The sequence below is a fragment of the Meriones unguiculatus genome, chromosome 16 (genome assembly GCF_030254825.1).
Source record: "Meriones unguiculatus strain TT.TT164.6M chromosome 16, Bangor_MerUng_6.1, whole genome shotgun sequence".
Lineage (NCBI taxonomy): Eukaryota > Metazoa > Chordata > Mammalia > Rodentia > Muridae > Meriones > Meriones unguiculatus.
The window spans coordinates 7,828,065-7,850,770 of NC_083363.1; the positions used below are offsets into that span (position 1 = coordinate 7,828,065).

The following is a 22,706-nucleotide window of genomic DNA, read 5'->3' on the forward strand; positions in this document are numbered from 1 at the left end:
GCAGCTTTTCTGCTCACAGGCCGGGAGATCACAGATGCAAGGGCACAGCAGTAAGAAAACACCTCTGCCCCCACTGAGCCCCACACTGAATGGCACACTGCACAAGAAAAGCCCAGCATGACCTTCTACTGAAGCCCCAATTATTCTCTGGTGCCTGAAGGCCACAAGCTACATAAACAGATGGACCTGGGGAGCAAGGGAAGGCAGGCAGAGCAGGCACTTACGTATCCTCTGGCTGCCCAGCGCGATCAGGTAGTCACTGCCCTGTGTGGAGGGCAGGTCAGAGCTGGTGATGACCACCGTGTCAGGACCCATGCGGTGCAGCACATCCATCACCTGCCAGCAGCAAGGGAGAGTCAGCAAGCCGGACACCGTGGCTCCTCCTGACATCACGCTTCTCAAGGGGACAGGCCTGGCCGGCCACTGTCTTCTCTGCAATCAGAGCTCAGGCAGCCAGGAGTGGCCAGCGTGCCTGATGGGCTTCCAGAGAGCCTGGAACATTGCACACACATGGCCAGGCCTGTGGTCTACCACCTTCAGTCAGGCCTTGAGAGCTGAGAGTCTGAAAATTGTGAGGAAGCCTGGGGGACCCACCCCAACTCCTTAGGAACTGGGAGCTATCATATCCACCAAGGAGCAAGCAAGCTTCTCTCCATGCTGGCTCATCTTCCTTTTTGCTACTTGTCTATCTATCTATCTATCTATCTATCTATCTATCTATCTATCTATCTACTTTTTAATTTTTGATTTATTGAGACAGGGTTATACTATATAACCCTGGCTGACCTGAAGACCACGCTGGTCTTGAACTCACAGAGAGTCACCTGCCTCTGCCTCCCAAGTGCTGTGAGCCATGACATCTGGCCCAAGCTGGCTTTCCTTAAACCTCACAGTTATCCCTGTCTGCACTGCAGTGCTCAAAGGGGGCACACGTGGGCGCCTATGCAAGTGGACAAGCTGGGAACCTAGCCACTGCCCACTCGCAGAGGGAGACATGGAGTCACATACTGCACACACTCTGTAATCTCTAAGGCCACAGAGGGTGGACAGGATGGCAGCACCGAGGGATGGAGGGATGGGCCAGCAGTTAAGAGCACCAGCTGCTCTTGCAGAAAGAAGACTCAGGGTCAGCTACTGGCACCAACATGGTGTCTCTCAACCGTTCTTAACTCCAGGTCCAGGGGTTCTGATACCCTCTTCTGTCTCTGAGGACACCAGGCACACACATGGTATACATATACACATAGGAAAAACGCTCACACGTAAGATACAGACAAATCAATCTTTAAAAATAAAAGATGTCAGCCTAGGGGCTGGGGAGATGACTCAGAGGTTAAGGACACTGGTTGCTCTTCCAAAGGTCCTGAGTTCAATTCCCAGCAACCACATGGTGGCTCACCACCATCTATAGTGAGATCTGGTTATCTCTTCTGGTTTGAAGGCACACATGCAGGCAGAATGCTGTATAAATAATAAATAAATAAAACACACACACACAAAAGATGGCAGACTGGAGAGATGGCCCAGCAGTTAAGAAAACTGGCTGTTCTTCCAGAGGTCCCAGGTTCAATTCCAGGCACCCACATGGCCTCTCACCACTGTCTGTAACTTTGTTATGGATTCAGAAATAGCCACACACTGACAGCTAGGACACCAGACTCAGACTGATGGCAGTTTATTGAATGCTGAACAAAAACTGAGTGGTCAGGGCCATAATCTGGACGTGGGAGCCAGACTATGACACTGGGTCTGTCTCTAAGGCTGGGGTTTAGGGTATCGGAGCTCTTGGGGGTTTTCCAGCTTTCTGGGAGTACGGAAATTGGCAGGTTGTTTTGGTCTTTAACTCAGGCAGAACATGCACTTATCATCTATTGTTTCATTCTAGGCAGCAAGTATTGAACTACTGAATCGTATCCTGGTCTCGGGCACATAGGCCTGAGAACTTGAACTTAAATTTATCTTATGATCAAAATGGAGATTTGGAGGCAAAATGGCTTCTGATATGTTAAAGGCTACAGCAGAGGAGCCATAGTTACCCTAAGAACTAAAGTAGGTCTCAACAGAAGGGCTTAGAGGTTAAGCAAGCAACTGGCAGGTTTCTTGAAAACTGGCATTTCAGCTCATCAGGGGCCATGAACTCTGAGCTCTGAGAGAGATCTGTGACTTGCAGTTCCACCCTTGGGCACTCCCTGTCACTTGAGCCCTCAGCTGGATAGGTAGCACCTCTTTTTTCTCTCCTTGGGGCATCTTGCCACCTGGAGACCCCCACTTTGGTTCAAAGCAGATGCACAGACAGCATGTTTCGACATGAGTGCACAGCATGTCTAACAGCACCATGGACACGCCTGCTTGTCACCCATCACAGGATCACACACTACAGAGACACAGCAGTGTCTCACTGTGTAGCCCAGGCTAGCCCTGGACTCGCAATCTTCCTGTCTCAGCCTCCCATGTAGCTGAGAATGCAGGCAGGCACACCATACCTGGCTCCAGTTTTCCATATGACTGCCCTATTTGACATTCCCATCAGCAGTGCCCCGGGCTTCAAGTTCTCCACATCCTTGGGAGGGAAAATCCAGGTTTATCCTCTCTCTCAAAATAGGGCACACTGACCACTAGAGCGTCTGTCATAACAAATCAAATCAAATCTGTAACAAAACCAAAAAATCAAGCATACATCAGCATGGGAACAGGCCAGATGCTTTGGTCAGGGAGTATAGAAAGTTCCCAAAGTTCTGTACTTATAGAGCAGCAGACAGTAAGATACCCAAAGTACATGAGGAGTTTTGAATGATGGGACAACAGATAATTGACAAGTAACTAAATTTTCAAAAAGCCTATCATTTCAGAAAATATTTATTTTATGTGTGTGTGTGTGTGTGTGTGTGTGCCTAAGTGTATGACTGGAGCTGGAGTTACAGATGGTTTTGAGCTACCATGTGTGTGCTGGGAACTGACCCTAAGTCCTCTGCAGGAGTGATAAATGCCTTTAAACAATTGAGCCATCTCACCAGCCCCTGTGTCTCTAACTTTTATTATTATTATTATTATTTAGAGGATGGAGAGATGGCTCAGTGGTTAAGAGCACTGGATGCTCTTCCTGAGGTCCCGAGTTCAGTTCTTAGCATCTACACAGTGGCTTCAAACTGTTTATAACTGTAGTCTCAGGGGATACAATGACGTCCTCTGAGGCTGCTAATGTACATGCAGACAAAACAGCTATATACATAAAATTTCATAAATTGTTAATAATTATTTGCTTTCCGAGGCAGGATCTTACTATGCAGCTAAGCTCACCTAGACCTCACTATATAGATAAGGCTGCCCTCAAACACACAGATCTCCACCTGCCTGAGTACTGGGATTTTAGGTATGTACCACCACACCCAGCCAAATCATGGCACTTTTATCCTGATACAGAAAACTAAATTGTTATCTGTGTGATGGCTTATCAAGTAGGCATGCTTTGCTTCAAAATCTGAAAATCAATCCCCAGGATATACACAGTTGAAAGAACCATCTCCTACAAGTTGTACTCATCCCCACACTCAATTGTGTGAATATGGACACACACACAGAATAAGTACATAGATGCACTACATAGAATACAATCAACACAACCAGAAGATGATAGATGAACTGATGCTCCAGAGAGAAGCTTTTCACCCTGGGTGAATCTACCAGGCAGCGTTCCGACACCCTCCTCCCCCCTCTCCCAGAATGCCTCTAGGGCATGCCAGTGCCTAAAGCACACCAAGACCCTCTGTGAAGGAGGACCTTCACAGGGACCAGGTTAGAGGCCATCTAGGGGAATCTGGGCCTATTGCCTGTCACCAGCAGGCTAGGAACCCTCACCCGTGAGCCTGTAGTCATACTTATTCACATTGTTGGCATTCCTTAGACCTTCATACAGTTCATGGAGCTCCTGGGAATTCAGCACTTGGCCCTTCCAGTGGGCATAGCCTGCAGGAAGAAAACACCCCAAGCTGTGGATGTGGGAGCCCAGGCTTCCCTGGTGGCCATCTCAGCTGATGACAGCCACCTACCTCCCAGTGAGCTGTTCTTGCAAGGGCTGGCCTTTGACCCAGACCGGATACTCTGGACCTGGTGCCTCAGTGAGATCCCAACACCCTAGAAGCACCCCTGTTTCTACACTGTGGGGGCTGAACCCCACCTCTACCCTCCCATGCCTGGTTCCTATCAAATCAATCCAGGGCAGCGGACACTCAGTGCCCCAGGTGGCCCTGTGCAACTGTGTCCCGAAGATGGGATGCGGATAAAAACACACGGGCACACAGCTGCTGACTTCTGTGTTCAACAAGAGCACTGGCTTGTTGGACACAACCCTACCCCTCAGCACAGCCTGGTCGCCAGTCTCCTCAAGCCAAGTTGCTGGGTCACTGTCACCTGATACCCTGGCAGGTAAGGGCTCCCCCTGGCCCCACCCATACTCTCTCTCTCACAAACAACCTAAATCACTGCCAAAACAAGTCATGGGTCAGACATTAGCAAGAGACAAACAGGAAGGAGAAACAGGTCTGGCCCAGGTATACAACTGGCCCCTCTACCTGATATGGGCAGGACCCCAGGCTCTGGGACCCCTCCAGAGATGCAGGTCACCTGGGCACCCCACCACTCATGCCAAGTAGGGTTAACCTCCAACACCCTGAATTTCACCAATGCAAACTTTCTCCATTCAGCATCTTGGGCCATCCAAGTACACACCCAGGACCCCTCTAAGTTGCACAGGGGTTTTCAGTGCCTATGGAGCACCAATTGGAGCACAGCATGATGGTGATCCCCCCAGAGCATGGTCCTCAGAACTAAACTCAACCCCACTGCTCAACATCCAAGCCATCTTGGCTCCTTTAAACACAAATAAGAAAGTGGTCAAAGCAGCAAGCAGTAAGCATCAGCAGGGTCCATGCAGTTCACTGGAGACCCTGGGCCATGTGGGGCTTCAAATGCCAGGGCACTGGTCCTGAGCAGCCGCTGACCATGCTGACCCACTCTCAGCTCCTGTCTGAGGCTGCTGATAACTCTTCCCTCCCATGTTAAAATGCATCACAAGTCAAATCCTCTGAGCCTTCCCATCAGGCCAGCGACCAGCTGGGCCACTCTGGGACACACTGAGCTCCTGAAGTCCCCTTTGTGTTCAGAACAATGTTGAAACAGGTGTTGGAGGTGTTTCAAACACCTGAGTGGCTTTGTTCTCTTGCCAGCACGGAGAAGAGAAAGGGCTCTACTCACCGTGGACTCCACAGACCAGGGCTGTGGGGAGCAACAACTCAAGAGGCCTCCAAGGACAGTTGCCTTCAGCAAGAAGCAGTGATGCCTTTGAGTCCCCAGGACAAGGCAGATACACACATGCCCTTTCCCCTGGTACCTAGTGCTGAGTCTAGAAACACATGGGGCTCTCTATGCACAAGGTATTGCCATAGTGGAAAGCAGACAAACGGGCAGGTCACCAGTTGACGGTGGGAGGACACAGCAGCACACACTGGGATTTATCTGTTCAGCTCTCCCACCACAGCAGGTGACAAGACTGCCAGGTCAGCAGAGGAGGAAGCTGAGCCAAAGAGAGGCTTCCCACCTGTCAGCTCCAGAACACTAGACACAAATCAGCATGGTGTGGGGGCACACCCAGCACAGAGTGGCCCTTCTGGTTTCCATCCCCCTGCCTCAAGAGGTGGCAACTACTCCCTTAGGACCAGGTGACATACTATGCTGATTTCCACCATGGCTGCCATTTTGAAGTCCTACCTGTGTGGTTGGAAAACTGCACAGAGTTCACGGCATCAATCTCAAATCCCAAAACCTGCAAGACAAACAGAAGAAAAGTGCCAATGTTGGTTTGTGTTCCCGAGATCCCAGAACAGGGCTCCCAACCATGGCTTGTGCTGACTTGAGGAGGTAACAGATGAGACCAACCATGTGATATAGACCCTTGGGCAGGAGGGTTGCAGGGCAGGAACAGAAGGACCTGCCCAAGCCAGTCAGATGTTTGCACTTCAGCATAGCAGAATTTCAGCAGAACCATTGGATCTGGCATGAATCTGGAGAGATGGCACGTGGGCTTTGAAGAAGCCTTTCGTTAGTGATCGTTATCTGAGACTCTAGGAGGTTATTTTCTTTTGAAAGATTCTCAGAGCCTTTTCACAACTTAGTCTCAAGACAGGCTAGGAAGTCGCCTATGGCTGAGAGGTGCTTTGGTGATGGGTCTTTCCAGATGCCCCTAGATCAAATAAGAAGTTTTGGGATACAGAAACTGACTTGCCAAAGGTGCCTTTTTGGGTAACAATAAAAAGAGCTTCTAGGAAGCTGTCTGTCAATATTCAGTCCTTCAGAGGCTGGTGCCCCTGCTGCTGAGAAGCCTAAATTAACCCTGCAATGGCTACCTTTCTTCTATCAATCCTCCTGAGTAAGCCTGAACACGGACATTTCAGGGCCACACATGACTGACCATGGGCTCCTTTGTTCCTGCACTCAGGAGATCTGTCCAAACTGCCAGAGTGGAGACACACCTCCCCCTTGCTTGCATGCACTGAAGGGTTTGGAGCACCCCAGAGGGCCCACCTGATGAATGTGATCAAAGACAGCGCCCCAAGCACCTGCCTGTCCAGACAGAGAACAGAGCCACAGATTTTCCAAACCAGCCCTGAGGGTGTGAGAGCCAGAGGGAGCTGGGCAGCTCAGCTCAGCCAGCCTCTACCACAGCAGGTGGCCAACTCTCCCTCCTCCTTCGTCATGGGAGAAAGAAGGTCTCATGTCAGGGCTGAGGTCCTCAAGAACAACCGCATTCATGGAGGAGCTTTGCTGCCCTGCGTGGCCTCTCACAGCTCTTGTGGGAGTCGTCCAGGCAGAACACATGGGCCTCCTGAGACACAGTGGGCAGAGCTTGAGGCTCTGTGCGGTCAGCTGTTCTACCTCAGCACACAAAGCAGCTTACCAAACCAAATTACAGCTACGGACCTCCAAGTCAGCCTAAAGCTATCATTTTAGTTTAAAAGTTTTCTTTTCTTTTCCTTTTCTTTTCTTTCCTTTTCTTTCTTTTTTTCCTTCCTTCCTTTCTTCCTTTCTTTCTTTCTTTCTTTCTTTCTTTCTTTCTTTCTTTCTTTCTTTCTTTCTTTTTTTTCTTTCAGTAAAAGGCTGGGCTGGGGAGATTGTGCAGTTGTTAAAGTGCAAGCATGAGGACCTGAATTTGACCCCCACAACATACATAAAAAAAGTCTAGTGTAACCCTGTATCTAAAAAAAAAAAAAAAAAGAAAAAAAATTCTAATGTGATGTCACAATTACAGTGCTGGGGAGAAATCCTGGAGATCAGTGCCCAGGCAGCCTAGCCTAATTGGTGAATTTCAGTCCAGTTAGAAACCCTGTGTCTGGGGTTTGCCTCGAATGAAGCCCAGTGTGGCCAGCTGGAAGCAGGACTTCCTGACCTGCTGATAGATGAGGCTGGGTGCTGGGCAATCTGTACAGCCCCATCCTGTGGGGAAGCCTCAGGCTGTCCCCTGGGGTAGTTAAAGCATCCACACACAGCCAGTCATACTTCCTCCCTCCCACTGCTGGGGCCAACACCACCTCCAGATGAGTGCAAGCAGCACCTAGGAAACTGAAAGCCAAAACCGAGCCTGGGGAGCCTGCCTTTCCTGCTTCCTGCTGCCCATGGCTATCAGACGCAGGCTCCTCTTCCTGTCCCTCATGCAACCTTCAGACATCCCCCCCTCCTCCAGCAGTGACGTGTGCTATGCTGGGGTGGCTGCCGTGGGCTGGTGATGCCCATCCCAGGAGCCCCATGCCCGCCTCCACTGCTGCATCATCAAGCCTCCAGCAAAGAGGCACAAGCAGCCTGACAGCCGCACAGCCAGATGAGGCCTGTTTGGAGCAATGGCTCAGCTAATCTTCTCCAAGGGAGGCAGAGCGGCTCAGCACAGCAGGAGTCGGGTGAGCTCTGGAATAGTCTACTGTGCTTCTCCCACAGGCATCTAGGGACAGAGGAGGGGGATGTGGGCAGGCTGAGCCTCACAGGTGTTTCCAGCCCTGGAGAACCAGCCCCAAGCTGATGCTCAAGCCTCTGTCACAGATGGGAATCAGCAAGCAGCCTGGGCAAGCACCTTGTGACTGTTGTCACCCCAGCAACCTAACAGTCAAAGGCCCCACATCTGTCTACCACCCCTTCCACTGGTCACTTATCAGCCTTACAACCCAGCTAAACCACGCCCTCTCATCTCCATGGTGAACTGCTACTAGACAGCCCACATCCAAAGCAGCATCTCCCCACCCCCACCCTGCTCACTCCAGGTCCCTTGGTCACCCCCAGCCTGGCTCACAGCACACTCTGCCAGGATGACAGGACTAGGCAGGCACAGCCAGGGACCATGTCTAGCTGCTGGGGTCTGCCTGTGTGAAGCCCTAAGAGAAGAGGCCTGTGCTGAGCTCACTGCCATATCCTTAGGGGGACCTTATGTGTTGCTGCCAGGTCACTCTGAGACTCAAGCCGGTCAAGAGTGGCTGAGCTTCCAGAGGGTGCCAAAACAGCATTCCTGACTAAATGAGTTGCACAATATGGCCTCAGTTCACCCCCAGAGGCCACTGCACCAGAGCTGCCCTTTCTTTACTCTACCATGGGGCCTCCTGCACACTGCCCCAGGATGCACACCCCAGAGCAGTTTTGTTGTGTTTTGTCCTGGGGACCAATCCCAGGGCTTCTCACACACCAATTGTTCTGCCAGTGATAGCGGTGCCATCTATCAAACTCAGTAGTGCCAGAGCCCTTTCTGATGTTGCGCTGAACAAAGTTTATGTCGACTTGACACAAACTAAAGTCACCCGAGCAGAGAGAAACTCAGCTGAGAGAACGCCTTTATTTATAAGATCGAGCTGTAAGCAGGCCTATAAGACATTTTCTTAATTAGTGATCCATGGTGGAAGGCCCAGCCCATTGTGAGTGATGCCACCCCTGGGCTGGCGGTCTTTGGCGCTACAAGCAGCCAGGCTGGCCAAGCCATTGGGAGCAAGCCAAGTAAATTGCACCCCTCCATCGCTCCCCTATATCAGCTTCAGCCTCCAGGGTTCTGCCCTTGAGTTCCTGTCCTGGCTTTCTTCAATGATGGACTACAATGTGGAAATGTAAGCCAGATAAATCTTTTCATCATAACGATAGTAATCCTCATTAAGACTTATGTCATGGTCAGACCTTAGTCTAGGGGTTGAACTGTGCATGTGGTCCCGTGCATACTTAGCTCTTCTCCAGTTCATGCCAGCCAGCAGCTGTCATCTGGGTTGGACCTTGGCTCTGCAGGGAAATTCCTGAGCAACTGGGAATTAACTACTTTTAGAATAATCAACTGCTTGCTGGTAATAGCATTTGCTGCACACTTGGTGTGTGCGAAACATTTTTTGTTGTTTGTTGACACCCTGAATCTTGCCTGGAGAGATGGTGCACACCTATGATTCCAGTATTTGGGAGGTAGAGGCCAAAGGATCAGGAGTTTAAGGTCATCCTCAGCTACATAGCAAGCCAAGAGGACAATCTGGGCTACAAGAGATAAGACCTGGAGAGGGGGGAGGGCACCACAGCTTTGCAAGAACCCAGGAAAGTTGTTTCATGAACAGGTGTCAATAACCACCAATGACCTGTACCCTTTTGAAAATAAAAGGAGGCCAGGGGTTGTGAGTCATGATAAGCATTACTAAGTGTTTGTTTTGTTTTTTGAGACAAAGTTCCTTTGTGTAATAACCCTGGCTGCCCTGGACTTGCTTTGTAGACCAGGTTGGCCTCAAACTTTACAGAGATCCACCTACCTCTGTCTCCTAAGTGCTGGGACTAAAGGGCAAGCTTTTCTTAATAAGCCCAAACTTTGGTTTTGTTGTTGTTGTTTGTTTGTTTTGTTTGGGTTTGATTTGGTTGGAGACAAGGTCTCCCAAGTGCTGACCTTAAATGCGTGATTAGGCCCAAAGCAACTTTGTTTTACATGGAGTCATCTTCCATTTTTGAAGTGTAGCTCCGGATACGGCTTCTCCTGAGCCAAGGCTTTGAGAAGCCTGGCAGCACAGAGGCATCACTGAGCTGCTTCTCCGGCTTGCCAGCTCTCTTCCTCTTTTTTTTTTTTTTTTTTTTTTTTTTTAATAAAGACGTTAATCTCATCATTAACGTCTCATCATCTACTTTCCTGACCAGTTCTGACTTTATCTTCTTTCTCCCAAAGGGCCAACCCCACATTGCATCACATGTGGAGTTAGGCAAGGTTTCTCTGCCCTACTATGCTGCCAAAACAGGCACCTCACCTTCAGAGAAGCGCCCTGTGGACTGACATGATTCTACCTTCAGATCAGGATCACTGTCTTGGGGTGGGGGTGGGGTAAGAGAGAGAGATACATACATACCTTGCACATAGGTGTCCTGCCACACCTCCCACCCACGGAAATTCACATGCCTGAGGTCCTGACCACCAGAATTGCAGACTGCAGCACATTACCTCAGTGAGGTCTTTGGGATGAACCTAATCCAGTATGACTGTTGTCAACATCAGCACTGACAAAGACAACCTTGTAGCCCAAGGCAGTCTGAGAAGTTCTCTTGATCTTTTGGAGTTAGCCACTCACAAAACTACATCTTTGGGTTTCCATGCAGAGAAGAATTTCAGGACAAGCCAATATGAAGGAGGGTTTTGATTTATTGAAAAGCGGTTTTAGCTTGGCTGGTGGTGGTGCACGTCTTTAACCTCAGCACTGGGAGGCAGGGGCAGGCAGATCTCTGAGTTCCGGCACAGCCAGGGCTACACAGAGAAATCATGTCTTTAGAAACAGAGAGACAGAGAGACACAGAGAGATTTTAATCTAGATTTTAGGTACAGGAGGTAAGAGAAAGAAACGCATTCAGGAGAAAAGGTAAGATCTATCTAGGAACGTGGTGTGGGCATGTATGCAGCCTTCACATCTTTACAATAACCACCCACTGTGGTGGGCTTTGAAGCTAGTATCTTCAAAAGGTTGCTAAAGGGACCTAAATAAGATGGCAGGATGGTTCCTGAGGGCACCTGGAGGGATTACAATTGGTAAATTACAACTCCAGATCTCAGGGACGCAGGGAAATAGGATGTCTCTGATACAAACAAAAAGTCTTCTCTGTTAGAGTCCCAGAAAATGCCTGGAAGAATGAGGCCCCACCCAGGGTCGTAGAAATCCCTTGCTCTCTAAGATGAAATCTCTCTCTAATAAATATTATCTCTCTGTTGGCTACCTTCACAGCAAATGCTGCCTGTTCTGGGATTCTTCCTTCTCAGATTCCAGGGTGAGGGGGCTCTTTTCCCAGCCCGTGTCCCTATAAGTTTCCCTATTCTTCTAACCTGCCTCACTTATACGAAGTGGGAGGTAAATTTGACGATATACACAGCTGTAACTACAGGACTACGGAGGCTGCAGTAAGAGAGATCTTGAGTTCAAGACTAGCCTGGGCTACATAAAGAGTACAAAGTTGTGGACTCTTGAGCTACAAGAGGGAGCCCCTGTCTTAAATTAAAAGGTGGGAAGAGCCAGGGATAGGGGCCTGGCATGGTAGTATACACCTTTAATCCCAGCACTCAGAAGGCAGAGGCAGGTGGTTGTCTGTGAGTTTGAGGCCAACCTGGTCTACATAGTGAGACTTACTCTCAAAAAGGAAGCTGCAGGAGAGATCATGTGGAGACAGAAGGAGAGAATGGCCTCTAAGTCAAGCGCAGAGGCTTCAGCAGATTCTTTAGGAAGACACCAATCTGCCCAACATGTTATTTTAGACCCTTGTTCTTCAGAAATGTGAAAGAAAACATTCCTATACATTAAGCCACCCAGTGTGTGGTGTATCACTATTCCCTGGCCAACTGGTATACCAACTGCCTGAGTGTGAACAAGGATGCCATCCATGCTGCTGACGACCTGCATGCGTGTGTGAATTCTGATTTCGGTCTAGCATTCCATCTGGTAAGTGTGGTAAAGTGTCAAGCTTGCACACTATGGTTCAGGATGTTGGTGCAGATCCCTATAGTCTCCGCCAGCATACTGTCAGAGCCTTCTCTGGTTTCAAGTGTTCTGTGTTCTGAGCAGACTCTGGATGCCGAAGCCCACTGGACACAGTGTGATGGTGGGAAGCTGAGGGCAAGACGGCAGCACCAACCAGAATCCAGTCCCGTTGGCACCCGGGTCTTGAACTTTCGGCTTCCAGAACAGTGAGAAACTAATTCCTGGTAAATTCTTCAGTCACGTAAACTCTGAAAAGATTAAGAACCACATAGAGCTGGCTGTGGTGGCCCATGCCTGTAATCCCAGCACTTGGGAAGGCAGAGGCAGGTAGATTACTGGGAGTTGGAGGCCAGCCTGGCCTACAAAGTGAGTCCAGGACAACTACACAGAGAAAAACAAAAAAGGAATCACTTAGAACAGTCTCTTAGCCAGGGGCTAGGATCCATGCCTGTAATCTCAGCCCTTGGGACCTTGGGAGCTGAAGCAAGAGGTTTGTGGGTTCAAGACCAGCCTGGAAAATAAAAAGTAAACAAAGAAATATAACTCCTTTTTTGCTTTATGGAGCTCTGCTACTGTTTGCTCCTTCCCTCTTTTATTCTTTCTTTCTTTCTTTCTTTTTTAGCGGCCCAGGTGCCGTTAACTCCTGACCCTGATGACCTGAATTCCAATTGCCACCATACCCAGGCCTGTCACTTTTTTTTCCTAACCTTTAGCTGCAGCCTAGTTTGCAAGGCCACTCCATCTTTCCCTATGGGGCGGACTTTTGTTTGGCCTAGAAGTGGCTGTTTGAACTCTTTAACTCTTGCCTCTACTCCCTGAGGGTGGAGATTCAGATAGCATGCCACACCTAACTTCTCAAGTGCTTAAGCTCTTTGGGCCAGCCTTTCCTAGATGCTTGACTAGGACTCCAGTTGGAGTTTGAAGACTCAAGTCTCAAACACACCTGGCTTGAAGCCCACCTGCATCTTTTGGCTAGTGACAGCTGTTCAGGCCAGGCTGGGCCACAGTCCACCCAAGAGAAGTGCCCAGCCACCTTCAGACCTCTGCCCTCCGGAGTTCTGAGAAGTAGGTCTCCACTTGCTAGCTCCTCACCCAAAGATACAACCATGAGCTGAGCCTCTGCTCCTGGCCACAGGGCGGGACGTGGCACCTTCTCCTCAGTGACGCTTTCCTTAGGAAGAAAATGTGCAGGGCATGGTGGCGCTCCTTGTAATCCCAGCACCAGAGAAGCAGAGACAGGAGGACTGCTACCAGTTCCAAGGCAGCCAGGACATAAACCTGCTAGTGAAGGCACATGTCTGAGACCACATTTGCAAAACAGAGGCAGAAGGACTGCTGTGATTTCTAGACCAACCTGGTCTAATAGCAAAAATCCTGTGTCAAAACATTAAAAGTAGGGCAGGATGGATGATACTGTGAGCCCTGGATCCAAATCCTGCCACCACCAAACCAGGCATTATGGGGCAAGCTTGTAGTCCTAGTACTTGTGAGACATAAGCACAAGCTCCAGGCCAGCCAGGGCTATCCTGAGAAACTCTGTCTTAAGCAACAATACAAAGAAAGCATATCCCTTAAATTAAAGCAGCATACATATCAGATTCAGTGTAAATAGGTGCAAGGTGAGAGTTGAGCTAGAAGAACTCCAAGGCTGCAGGAATGGTTAGCCTCGAGCTCATTCCAGCCCCCACAGGGCAATACACCTGCACATGCAGAAAGCTGCTGCATAAGTGTGCCAAGGCTAAAGGAAGTCCAAACTGTCCAGCTGGAGGGCCCAACCCTTCACCTGGGCTGGAGGGGTCTGAGCTCCCTCCAGAAGCTGGCAGGGAGGCGTTGGCACGCTGTCTGTGCTAAACTGAGTTGGTTCTTTAACTTAGAAACCCACCCTGGCTCATGGGCACCTCCTTAGCCTCAGGGAGGAGGGCGGCAGGTCCTACTCAGACCCATCACTGCTGCTTTGCCCTTCACCAACCCTGAAGCTGCCTCCCCTCTCCCTCCACCTCCTCTGCTCAGCACTTCCTTCCTTCCTTTCTCTGATACTTGAGTGGACCCCCACCTTCCCCCCAAATCTCATCCTCATGAGGTCTGTTCTGCAGGCTGCTGGGCACAGGACCCCAGGAGGATGAAGACAGGAACGTGCCCTGGGGAGGGCATCCTCACGGACAGAGACAGAATGAGACATGACAAAGATCTGAACAGCACTTACATGGCTGTTCCCTGGATAGATGTCAGGGGTGGAAAGAGGGAGTTCTCAGTCAAGGAGGCCTTGCACTTCAGAGCTAAAACTGTGGAGGACAGAGGACAAGTTGTGGGTGGTGATTCTTTCATGTCATCAAGCTTGGCTGCAAGCACCTTGATCCACGGAGCCATCCTCCTGGCCATGTTTTGTGATTCAGGATCTTCCTATAAAGCCAATGTTAGTCTCTAATTAATGATTCTCCTGCCTCAGTTTCATGCATGCAGGGATTATAGGTGTGTGCTCACATGACCAGAAAATAGATATTATCTTCTTTCTTTCTTTCTTTCTTTCTTTCTTTCTTTCTTTCTTTCTTTCTTTCTTCTTTCTTTCTTTCTTTCTTTCTTTCTTTCTTTCTTTCTTTCTTTCTTTCTTTCTTGTTACTCAGTAGGTAGACCAAGCTGATCTTGAACTCACAGAGGTTTGCCTGTCTTTGTCTCCTAAGTACTGCGATTAAAGGTATGTGTGCCTGAAAAACAAATAATTTTTTTATTTTGTTTTTGTCTTTTTGAGACAGGGTTTCTCTGTGTAGCCCTACCTATCCTGGAACTCACTCTGTAGACAAGGCTGGCCTTGAACTCACAAAGATCTACTTGCCTTTCCCTCCCAAAAGCTGGGATTAAAGTCATGTGCCACCACTGCCCAGCACACAATTAAATTAATTGATTGATTTTTGTTTTGTATTTTTTGAGACAGGGTTTCTCTGTGTAACCTTGGCTTTCCTGGACACGCTTTGTAGACCAGGCTGGCCTCATGTTATGCCAGGTTCACGGGACCCTCAGAGACCACCAGGAGACGACTCGATGCAATTGCAAGAGAGCTTTATTACAAGAGCGATTGAACTCAGGACCCAAGTCTCACTGGTGTAGCAGTAGAGAAGTGGGACCCCAAGCTCTGAGTGAACAAGATTTTTAAAGGGAAAGTCTGTGAGCCGGGGGTTTCCATGGCAGCAAGCAGGGGGGGCACAAGCCTTGGCGTTACAGAATTGGGTGAAGTTTAGCAGGGCGGGGTGACCTTTTCTGAGGCACATAATCACAATGGCTATTTTTCTAAACCATATCTGAAACATTGGGGAGAATTTTCCCACCCGATTCTCAACTGATTCCCATTGATTATTGCCAGGGAGTTTGTCTCTATTTTCTATGAAGCATTTATTCTGTTATATTTCCTGGAGGCTGTTGCTAGGAGAGTTAACTTTGTTTTCTGCCAGGTGTACATTCTGTGATATTTCCTGGTGCCTGAATTCAGTTCCCAATCAAGATCTTTATTTCAAAATGGAGTTATATTCAGGCTATCTTAAGCTCTTCACTCGAACTCACAGAGATCCGACTGCCTCTGCCTCCCCAAGTGCTGGGGTTACAGGTGTGTTCCACCTCGCCAGGCTCAGCAAATAAGTTTTTAATAATGCATTTTTAACCACATATAAAAAGTCATTAGCTCTCAGCTAAAAAAGCAGCTCCTTCCTCAGATTCTGGCTCTGCAAGGGCCCTGAACCTTCTGGTATGGTGACAATGAACACCTGTTACAAATCACCCAATTATCAGCATTTTATTAACATAAGACTCACCTCAAAATACCATCCCAGCTGGGAGCAGGTTCACCATGGCCATATTAGGGTGGCCTGGACACTGCAGCAGACACCTTTGTGGCAGTTTGGGGGATGAAAGACAGGCAGGGCATGGGGCACAGCGGACTGGTGGGTGGGTGACAGGGGAGCAGAGGGAGAGATGGCTCTTCGAACAGGGTGTGGGGATTGGAAAGGCTGGAAGGGGCAAGGAACTGAGACAAAGAATTTAAACTTGGCCATTCAGGTGGCAAGAAAGCCACCACACAAAACACAGCCGAATCCTGCCCCATCTGAGGTTCTGCTTTACCTCTCATTTCTCAGCAGATCTCAGCACGTAATAATTCAAGACAAAGTCAACTTGTGCAATGGCCTGAGGGGGTAAATTGCATTCCGGGAGAACAGATGAGGGACACACCACTGCTTCCCCAAAGTTATCACAGCCACTCTGCTGAGGTGAGATCAATACTGCTCAACCCTCTGGAAGGTACAGCTTGAGCAGGATGGCCATCTGGCTGCTTCCGGTTGAAAACCTCTTCAGCTTGTGTTCCTAAGAGCCTCGGCTGAGAAATATCCACGGGATTTAGATTGACAGACTGCAGAGTTAGTCACCAGGCAATGAGTAACTCCAGGAAGAACTGAGGCAATTTTTAGCCTGGGTTCAGAAAGGCAGTGCGTCCCCAGAACAAAAGGCATGCTCTGAGGCTGGGAGGAAGGCCAGCCAGTGCTGCGTCCATCAAAATGCAGGTGGTCCAGCACCTGCTTGGCCCTCCCTCCTGCAGGGAGCCAGCATGACCTGCTTCATCAAGGGAAACCTGTCACAGTGGAGAGGTGGATACAGCTGCCTGCTGGGGCAGTCCCCTGAGCCCTGCCACTAGGCACAGTGAGGCCAGCTTCCCCACATCAGCCTGGCTCCAGGACCTTGGCCTCCCTCCCTGCTGCTGCCTGCATCCCAATCTGCTATCCAGGGGCTAGTGGCTTCTGTGTGGCCTGAAAAGACTGACTTAATGGTGGCATTTGCCCAGAGGGTTGCTATGGAAGCAGCCCCATGTTTCATGAGCCCCTCAGGCACCCTTGAGGGCTATCTACCACATGCAGGGGTTCAGGTCACCTAGCAGGCAGGCCAACCTGCCTAACAGGAGGGGAGGGCAAATGCTGTCTACTCCCAGGTTGCTCTTTTCTCCCCTTCCCTCTCTTTTGATTCATCCCTCCCTTTATCCTTCCTCTCCACCCTCTGTCCTCCTTCAGCCTTCTCTTTCTCTTTGTTTCCTGAGACAGTCTCACTCTGTAGTGCAGATTGGCCTGGAACTCATGGCAATCCTTCTGCCTCAGCTCCAGAGTGCTGAGGTTACAGGTGTAGGTCACCTGCCCAGCACCCAAGCTCCTTTTGGAAGATCAGGTGACCCATGACATTGTCAGGACCAGAAATAGGAGGTGGTTGAGTGGTGGACACTTCAATAGTGACCTTTCCTCTGTCCTCACCTTTGTCACCTCCTCCATCAACCAGCCCTTCCCCCTGCTTTCCTGGAGACTCAAGTCCAGCCATTCTCCAGCTGGGGCCCAGTCCCCACTCTTCCTGGACTCTGTCCTTCCCCAGAGCCCCTTGGACTTTGGCAGTCTCTGAAGTACCAGGCTCCTGGAGACTGGGTGGCACCTGGCCAGCCCTCTGCCCTCTGCTTCCTCAGGGCTTTATGCCTGCTACCACCTCTGTGCACCTCGCCTCAGGGTTCCCTCTGTCCCCTCCCCCACTTGCTCTTGGGTAAAAGTTCTTTCACCTTTGAGTGTAGAACAGCCTTGGTCTTTATCACAGCTGTGAGCCACGTGTGGCCTGGTTCCCTCTGACACATGTCAAGGGTGCATGTGTCACGCATGTACTTGGGTGTTTCTGAGACTGTGGGGGAAACTGCTGACCATGGCCTGAACTTTTTACACTGATTACACACACGCTTTTTATACTGATTGATTGAGTTTTGAGGTTTTTGTTTGTTTGTTTTGCTCTGTTTTGTTTTTGAGACAGGGTTTCTCTGGATGGCCTGGAACTAGGTCAGGGTTCCTACTAAGTCTGGGTCCCATGTGCTGGTGTAAAGGCATGTACCGAAACACCCAGCTCTGATTATGAGTTTGAAATGATACAGTTGAAATAAGGTTTTGGCATTTCAGAATAAATTTCATTTAACACAGTTTACCAATTTTCTTTTCTTATTCTCTTCTCACTATACCTCACGATAATCTTACAACACTGCCCAGGTTGGTCTTAAACTCCTAGAATCAACGATCCTTGTGCCTCGGCCTCCTGAGGGCTGGAGATACAGGTCTATGTCCCTCCACCCAGTTTTTGGTTTGTTTGTTTGCTCCTTTGTTTGTTACAAAATGTGCCAGCTAGGCAAGTGTTTCATGCCTGTTATCCGAGGTCTTTTTGGGAAGGTAAAACAGGAGGATTGCCACAAGTTCAAGGTCAGCCTATGCTACACAGTGTGGCAAATCAGAGCTACATAGAGAGATCCTGTCAATAACAGGGGAAAAAAAATCCAGTGGCACACACCTTGATCCCAGCACTCAGGAGGCAGGAGCAGGCAGATCTCTGTGAGTTCAGGGCCAGCCTGGTCTACAAAGCGAGTTCTAGGATAGCCAGGGCTACATAGTCAGAGCCTGTTTAAAACAGCAAGCGAGTGAGTGAGTCAAGTATCTGCCAGGAAAAGGGGAGGGCCAGCGAGGGCAGTGGCTTGAGACTGTGGCTCATGTGGCTCTGCTGGGCTCTTCCCTCATTCTGGTGTGCCTCTGCCCCTCAGGCCCTGAAAGTCTTCCCTGTGTTTCTTGGTGCTGTCCTTTCTTTCTGTCCCTGAGCGCTTGGCAGGAGTCAGATGTGCTCACCACAGGACAACCCAGTGGGGCCTGTCTGTACTTTTCTCCCTCCAGCTTTGAGTTTGTTTTTCTTCTTCGTGTTTTTGGGAACAAGTTCTCCTGATGTAGCCTGGGTTGTCCTGAACTTGAGATCCTCCAGTCTTGGCCTCCCCAGTGCTGGGACCACAGACTCAGAGGCACTGTGCTTTTAAACAAAGCTTTGGCTTGGCTCAGGTTTCATTTACAGAGACCCTGTATTTACTTGGGGAGTTGGTAAAATAACCAAACTCCCTCCCAAGGTTCTGTTTATTTGCTGTGCAAAGCTGTCTCATAGCTGCAACCTCAGGGTGTCCTGACCTCTTAGGGCCTAGGGATACCCACAGCTTCAGAGAGAGAAGCAGGTGATAGTATGTCCTTGACAAGCTGCAGCATCTCTGTGGGAATGATGCCTTGTTGGGATGCGCTGTGTCCCCATAGTGTCTGGCTCAGTGGCCTGCCTGGGTGAGGACAGGCTTCCTGGTGTGTTCCTGGAGAACATGCTGGCCTGTTACTGAGAGCTGCTGTGAGCAGCCGGGCCTGCCCCTCCAGCTCTCTGGATTCACATTCTGATGCTGGCAGGGTGCATGGGTGACCCCTTACCCAGAGCTGAAAGCAAAGGCCTTTCCAGCTAGCTTCCTGAGAGAGATGGGAGGCTAAGGCTAGAGCTATCACGGTAACCAGCCCACCAGCAAGACCCTTGCCACAGAAAGGTCATGACCCCTGCTGGACCATCCCCAAGGGCTGCCAGAGTCCACACAGTGGGCTATAAAATAGTCAGTCAGAACCATCAGAAGGTCATGTCTAGACATTAGGATCAGTGACTATTATTGCAAAACTTTGGAGCCCAAGGCAGGGATCTGAGTTTGAGCCTGCCTGGATTAAAGGGGAGATTCTGTCACAACCCCACCCGACCCACCAGGAGATGTGCTGAGGCAAAGGGGGTGGGGCAGGTAAGACTCCCCGGCTAAAGAGAACTGCCTTAGAACTGAGAGAAATGTTTCTTGATGCATGAGCAGAGAAAAGGAAGGAAAAGAAATTCTGAGTAGGAGCCTTTTGCCAGGCAGCTCTGTCCACATTTGATTCCCAAATCCTCAAATGTTTCAGTATGCAAAGCATGCCAGGCAAAACCCAACCCTGAATCATGATGATGTTAAAGGTTAGCAATCTTGTAAAGCGGGATGTGTAGTTGATTCAGCAGGAGAGACACATGCCACAAAACCAGGCACCCGAGTGAGATTCCTGGAACCCACGGGGTGGAAGGAAAGGACCAACTCCTGCAGGTTGTCTTGTGACCTCCACATTCACAATGTGACAGGAGAGCATCTTCCCCTCTACACCCTATCCTCTCCCTTCCACCCTTCCCACCGGTCAGTAAATAAATAAACTACAATTTAAGAACAATTCCTGTCAGGCACGGTGGCACACCCTTTAATCGGAGTACTCGGGAGGCAGAAGACAGGTGGATCTTCAACTTCAGCTCGGCATATATAGCAAGTTCCAGACCGGAACTACCTAGTGAGAACCTGGCAAAAAAAAAAAGAAGAAGAAAGAAATTAAAAAGCAGAACTTAGCACCAGGGAATTAGAAATAGGTGGACCCCTGGGGATTCATAGCCAGGAAACCTAGACTAAGAGAACACTTCCAGGACCTAGCAGGATCCATTCATACATACAGATGGTAGCACACACCTTTAATCCCAGCACTCAAAGGTGGATGGTCTTTAACTCTCTTCTGCTTCCCTTCCCCCAAATAAATATCTTTTCGTACCAGATCTGTCCTATGTGTGGTGTGTTTTTAAGCCAATCATAACAGATGGATCTGAGTTCAAAGCCAGGTTGGCCTTACATAGTGAGTTCAGGACCAGGCAGGAAGATATGAGGCTCTGTCTCAAACAAGCGAAAAGAAAAAATGAATGGCCCCTAAATAATGGCACCAGGGGTCTTCTATACAGAAACACAGATAACACACACACACACACACACAATGGGATCTGTAGGTGTGCACCATTGCTCCAGGCAAGATTCAGGGTGTTACCAAAAAAATGTCCTGCACACAGCAAGTGTGCAGTAAATGCTATTACCAGCAAGCAATTGAATATTCCAAAAATGCACTTTCATGTAATTAATTCCAATGAAGCATTCCTTATAATTCCTCTTTTTGTTCACTTTTTCTGGTGCCGGGATGAAAGCTAGGGCTTTGGCACGCACTCCACCAACTGAGCCTCAACCCCCACTTCCTCTTTCTGATCTGTTCCCCAAGCAATGAGGTCCTTCCTCCCTCCTCAGAGCAGATCTGGTCCCCAATACTCTCACCAAGATACTGTCAACTTTACATGCTGGCCTACGCCGTGAATCTGTGAACCTGGTGTCCGTGACCACGGGAGCTCCAAAGTATAGGTCCGGAGACGGAGGGAAGTGTACTCTCCGCAGGACGGAGAGGACTTGGTGGGAGGTGAAGAGGGGACGACCAATCTGTTCCCACGGGTGGCTCTGAGCAAACTTAAGCCTGGAGAGGACCGCTGGGATGTATCTCAACTCAGGGCAGCCTGAGATTAGACAGCCCAGGCACGCGCCCCACCGGGTCTGGGATTCCATGCAGTCCGAGTGGCCTGGGGGGGTGGTCCTCCTGACATGGAGGGTCTTCAGGCACTGGAGCTTGGTGGGAGCGCCTTGGACAGCAGCTCCCGAGAGAGTGTCAGCCGTGGGTGATCAGCGCCGCACGCCAGTGAGGCGGAATAGTGTGTAATGAACGAACCTTACCGGGGAGTGTGTTCCAGGTGCAACCGGCTGCTACGGACCCAGGTCTGCAAAGGGGCTGCGCGCCCACGTGCTGCAGCACAGAGGAGCTCACATGCTGCATTCCACAAGTCTATTTTCCCGGAGGGGCGTGGCCAGCGCTCGGCACCGCCTTCAGCCCGCCCCTCGCCGCGCGGGACTCGCGGGTAAGCAACCGGCCTGTTGAGGTCAGAGGAGGCGGGCAGCGCGTCCAAGCCTAGCGCCTGCGCGTGCTGAAGGCACCCGGGAGCGGAGACCGAGCGAGCGGCCTGAGCAGCTCCAGCCCGTGACACCTCCTGGACCACGCGCCACCACGGCCTGCCCGGCATGGAGGGCGAATGCCGGGTGCTCTCCATCCAGAGCCATGTCGTCCGCGGCTACGTGGGCAACAGGGCGGCCATGTTCCCGCTGCAGGTACGCGCTCCACCGCTTATGTAACGCGGCCGGGCTGCTCCGGTGCGGGTCCGCGGGTTCGTTGCGTGGCCTCTTCCTACCAATGACCTTGCCCCCCCTCCCCCGTCCAGCCGCCATCCTCCGGTCCCTATCGCGCGCTGGGCTTGCTGCGGACAGAGCCTGGCGCACGCAGGCTGGGGGCGTGGAGTACCCTGGGGAGCTTACAGTGCAGTGGGGTGGTGCAGATAGCACGAAGCCCCCTACCCGGCTGTGGCGCACACTAGTCAGTGAAGGTCCCTGCTGCTTCCGGCTGTCTGGCCAGCCGTGGGCGGGGGATACCCGAAGCGTTGAAAGGCTAGGCTAGGAGGATCCTTCCCCGCGGGATCGCGGACAGCCTCTGGGTAGACGTCTACATTGGCAGGTGATTGATCGCTCCCTGCTGAAATCCAGGTTTTGCCTCTGCCCACCCTGTGAGCTTGGACCAAGGAGAAGGCTGGGCCACACTTTGGGTCCGACCACTCTTGGGGTGGTCTGTCATCCGCTCGGATGGGGCAGGAACCGCCCTGCACCTTCAGCAGGATTGCTTCTTTTTCTAAAGAGACAGCACAGCTTGCTGAGTTTGACTCTGGAAGCAACCTGTTAGAAGGACCTTGTCATCTTCCAGAGCCGAGACAGCCTGTGAGATGTGATGAATGAGGCTGTCTCTGATCATTGCTGGCTGCTTGTGCTTCCTGTTTGTGACTGGGTGGCCCTCGGAGGGAACACAGTGCAGTGGACATTAGGATGGAGGCCAGAGGCAATGTCAGGATAACTGGCACTTCCATGCCTGGCCGGTCCAGCAGGAATATTGGGCTGACCTGGGCCAA

The 22,706-nt window shown here is 50.4% G+C and overlaps 2 protein-coding genes across 4 annotated transcripts in view; one reads left to right on the forward strand and one right to left on the reverse strand.

Annotated features, from left to right (window-relative positions):
• Positions 1-19,725: 19,725 nt before the first annotated feature.
• LOC132648332 (uncharacterized) lies at positions 19,726-21,803 on the reverse strand. Of its 3 annotated transcripts, XM_060369234.1 has the most exons (4): positions 21,433-21,803; positions 20,986-21,178; positions 20,441-20,555; positions 19,726-20,196 (listed from the first exon to the last, which is right to left on the reverse strand). In XM_060369234.1, the coding sequence occupies exons 1-3, from the start codon at positions 21,801-21,803 to the stop codon at positions 20,451-20,453; spliced, it is 669 nt and encodes a 222-aa protein (XP_060225217.1). In that variant the 3' UTR covers positions 19,726-20,196; positions 20,441-20,450. The 3 variants fall into 3 exon arrangements, with proteins under 3 accessions (XP_060225217.1, XP_060225218.1, XP_060225219.1); XM_060369235.1 differs by lacking the exon at positions 20,441-20,555 and having other exon boundaries at positions 20,034-20,196; XM_060369236.1 differs by lacking the exons at positions 20,441-20,555; positions 20,986-21,178 and having other exon boundaries at positions 20,043-20,196.
• Pdxk (pyridoxal kinase) overlaps positions 21,729-22,706 on the forward strand; it is a 34,016-nt gene continuing 33,038 nt past the window's right edge. The window contains exon 1 of the mRNA XM_060369233.1: positions 21,729-21,861. Within this exon, the coding sequence (XP_060225216.1) occupies positions 21,775-21,861 (87 nt within the window). The 5' untranslated portion in view covers positions 21,729-21,774. The remainder of the gene's footprint in view (positions 21,862-22,706) is intronic.

Excerpts from the sequence above, each read along its gene's own strand:
- LOC132648332 (XM_060369234.1), bottom strand. The coding sequence starts at position 21,803 with ATGGAGAGCACCCGGCATTCGCCCTCCATGCCGGGCAGGCCGTGGTGG. Across the intron at positions 21,179-21,432 it reads CACCTGGAACACACTCCCCG|GCTTAAGTTTGCTCAGAGCC; the intron begins GTAAGGTTCGTT and ends GGTCCTCTCCAG. Across the intron at positions 20,556-20,985 it reads GTAAAGTTGACAGTATCTTG|AGCCTCATATCTTCCTGCCT; the intron begins GTGAGAGTATTG and ends TGTTTGAGACAG.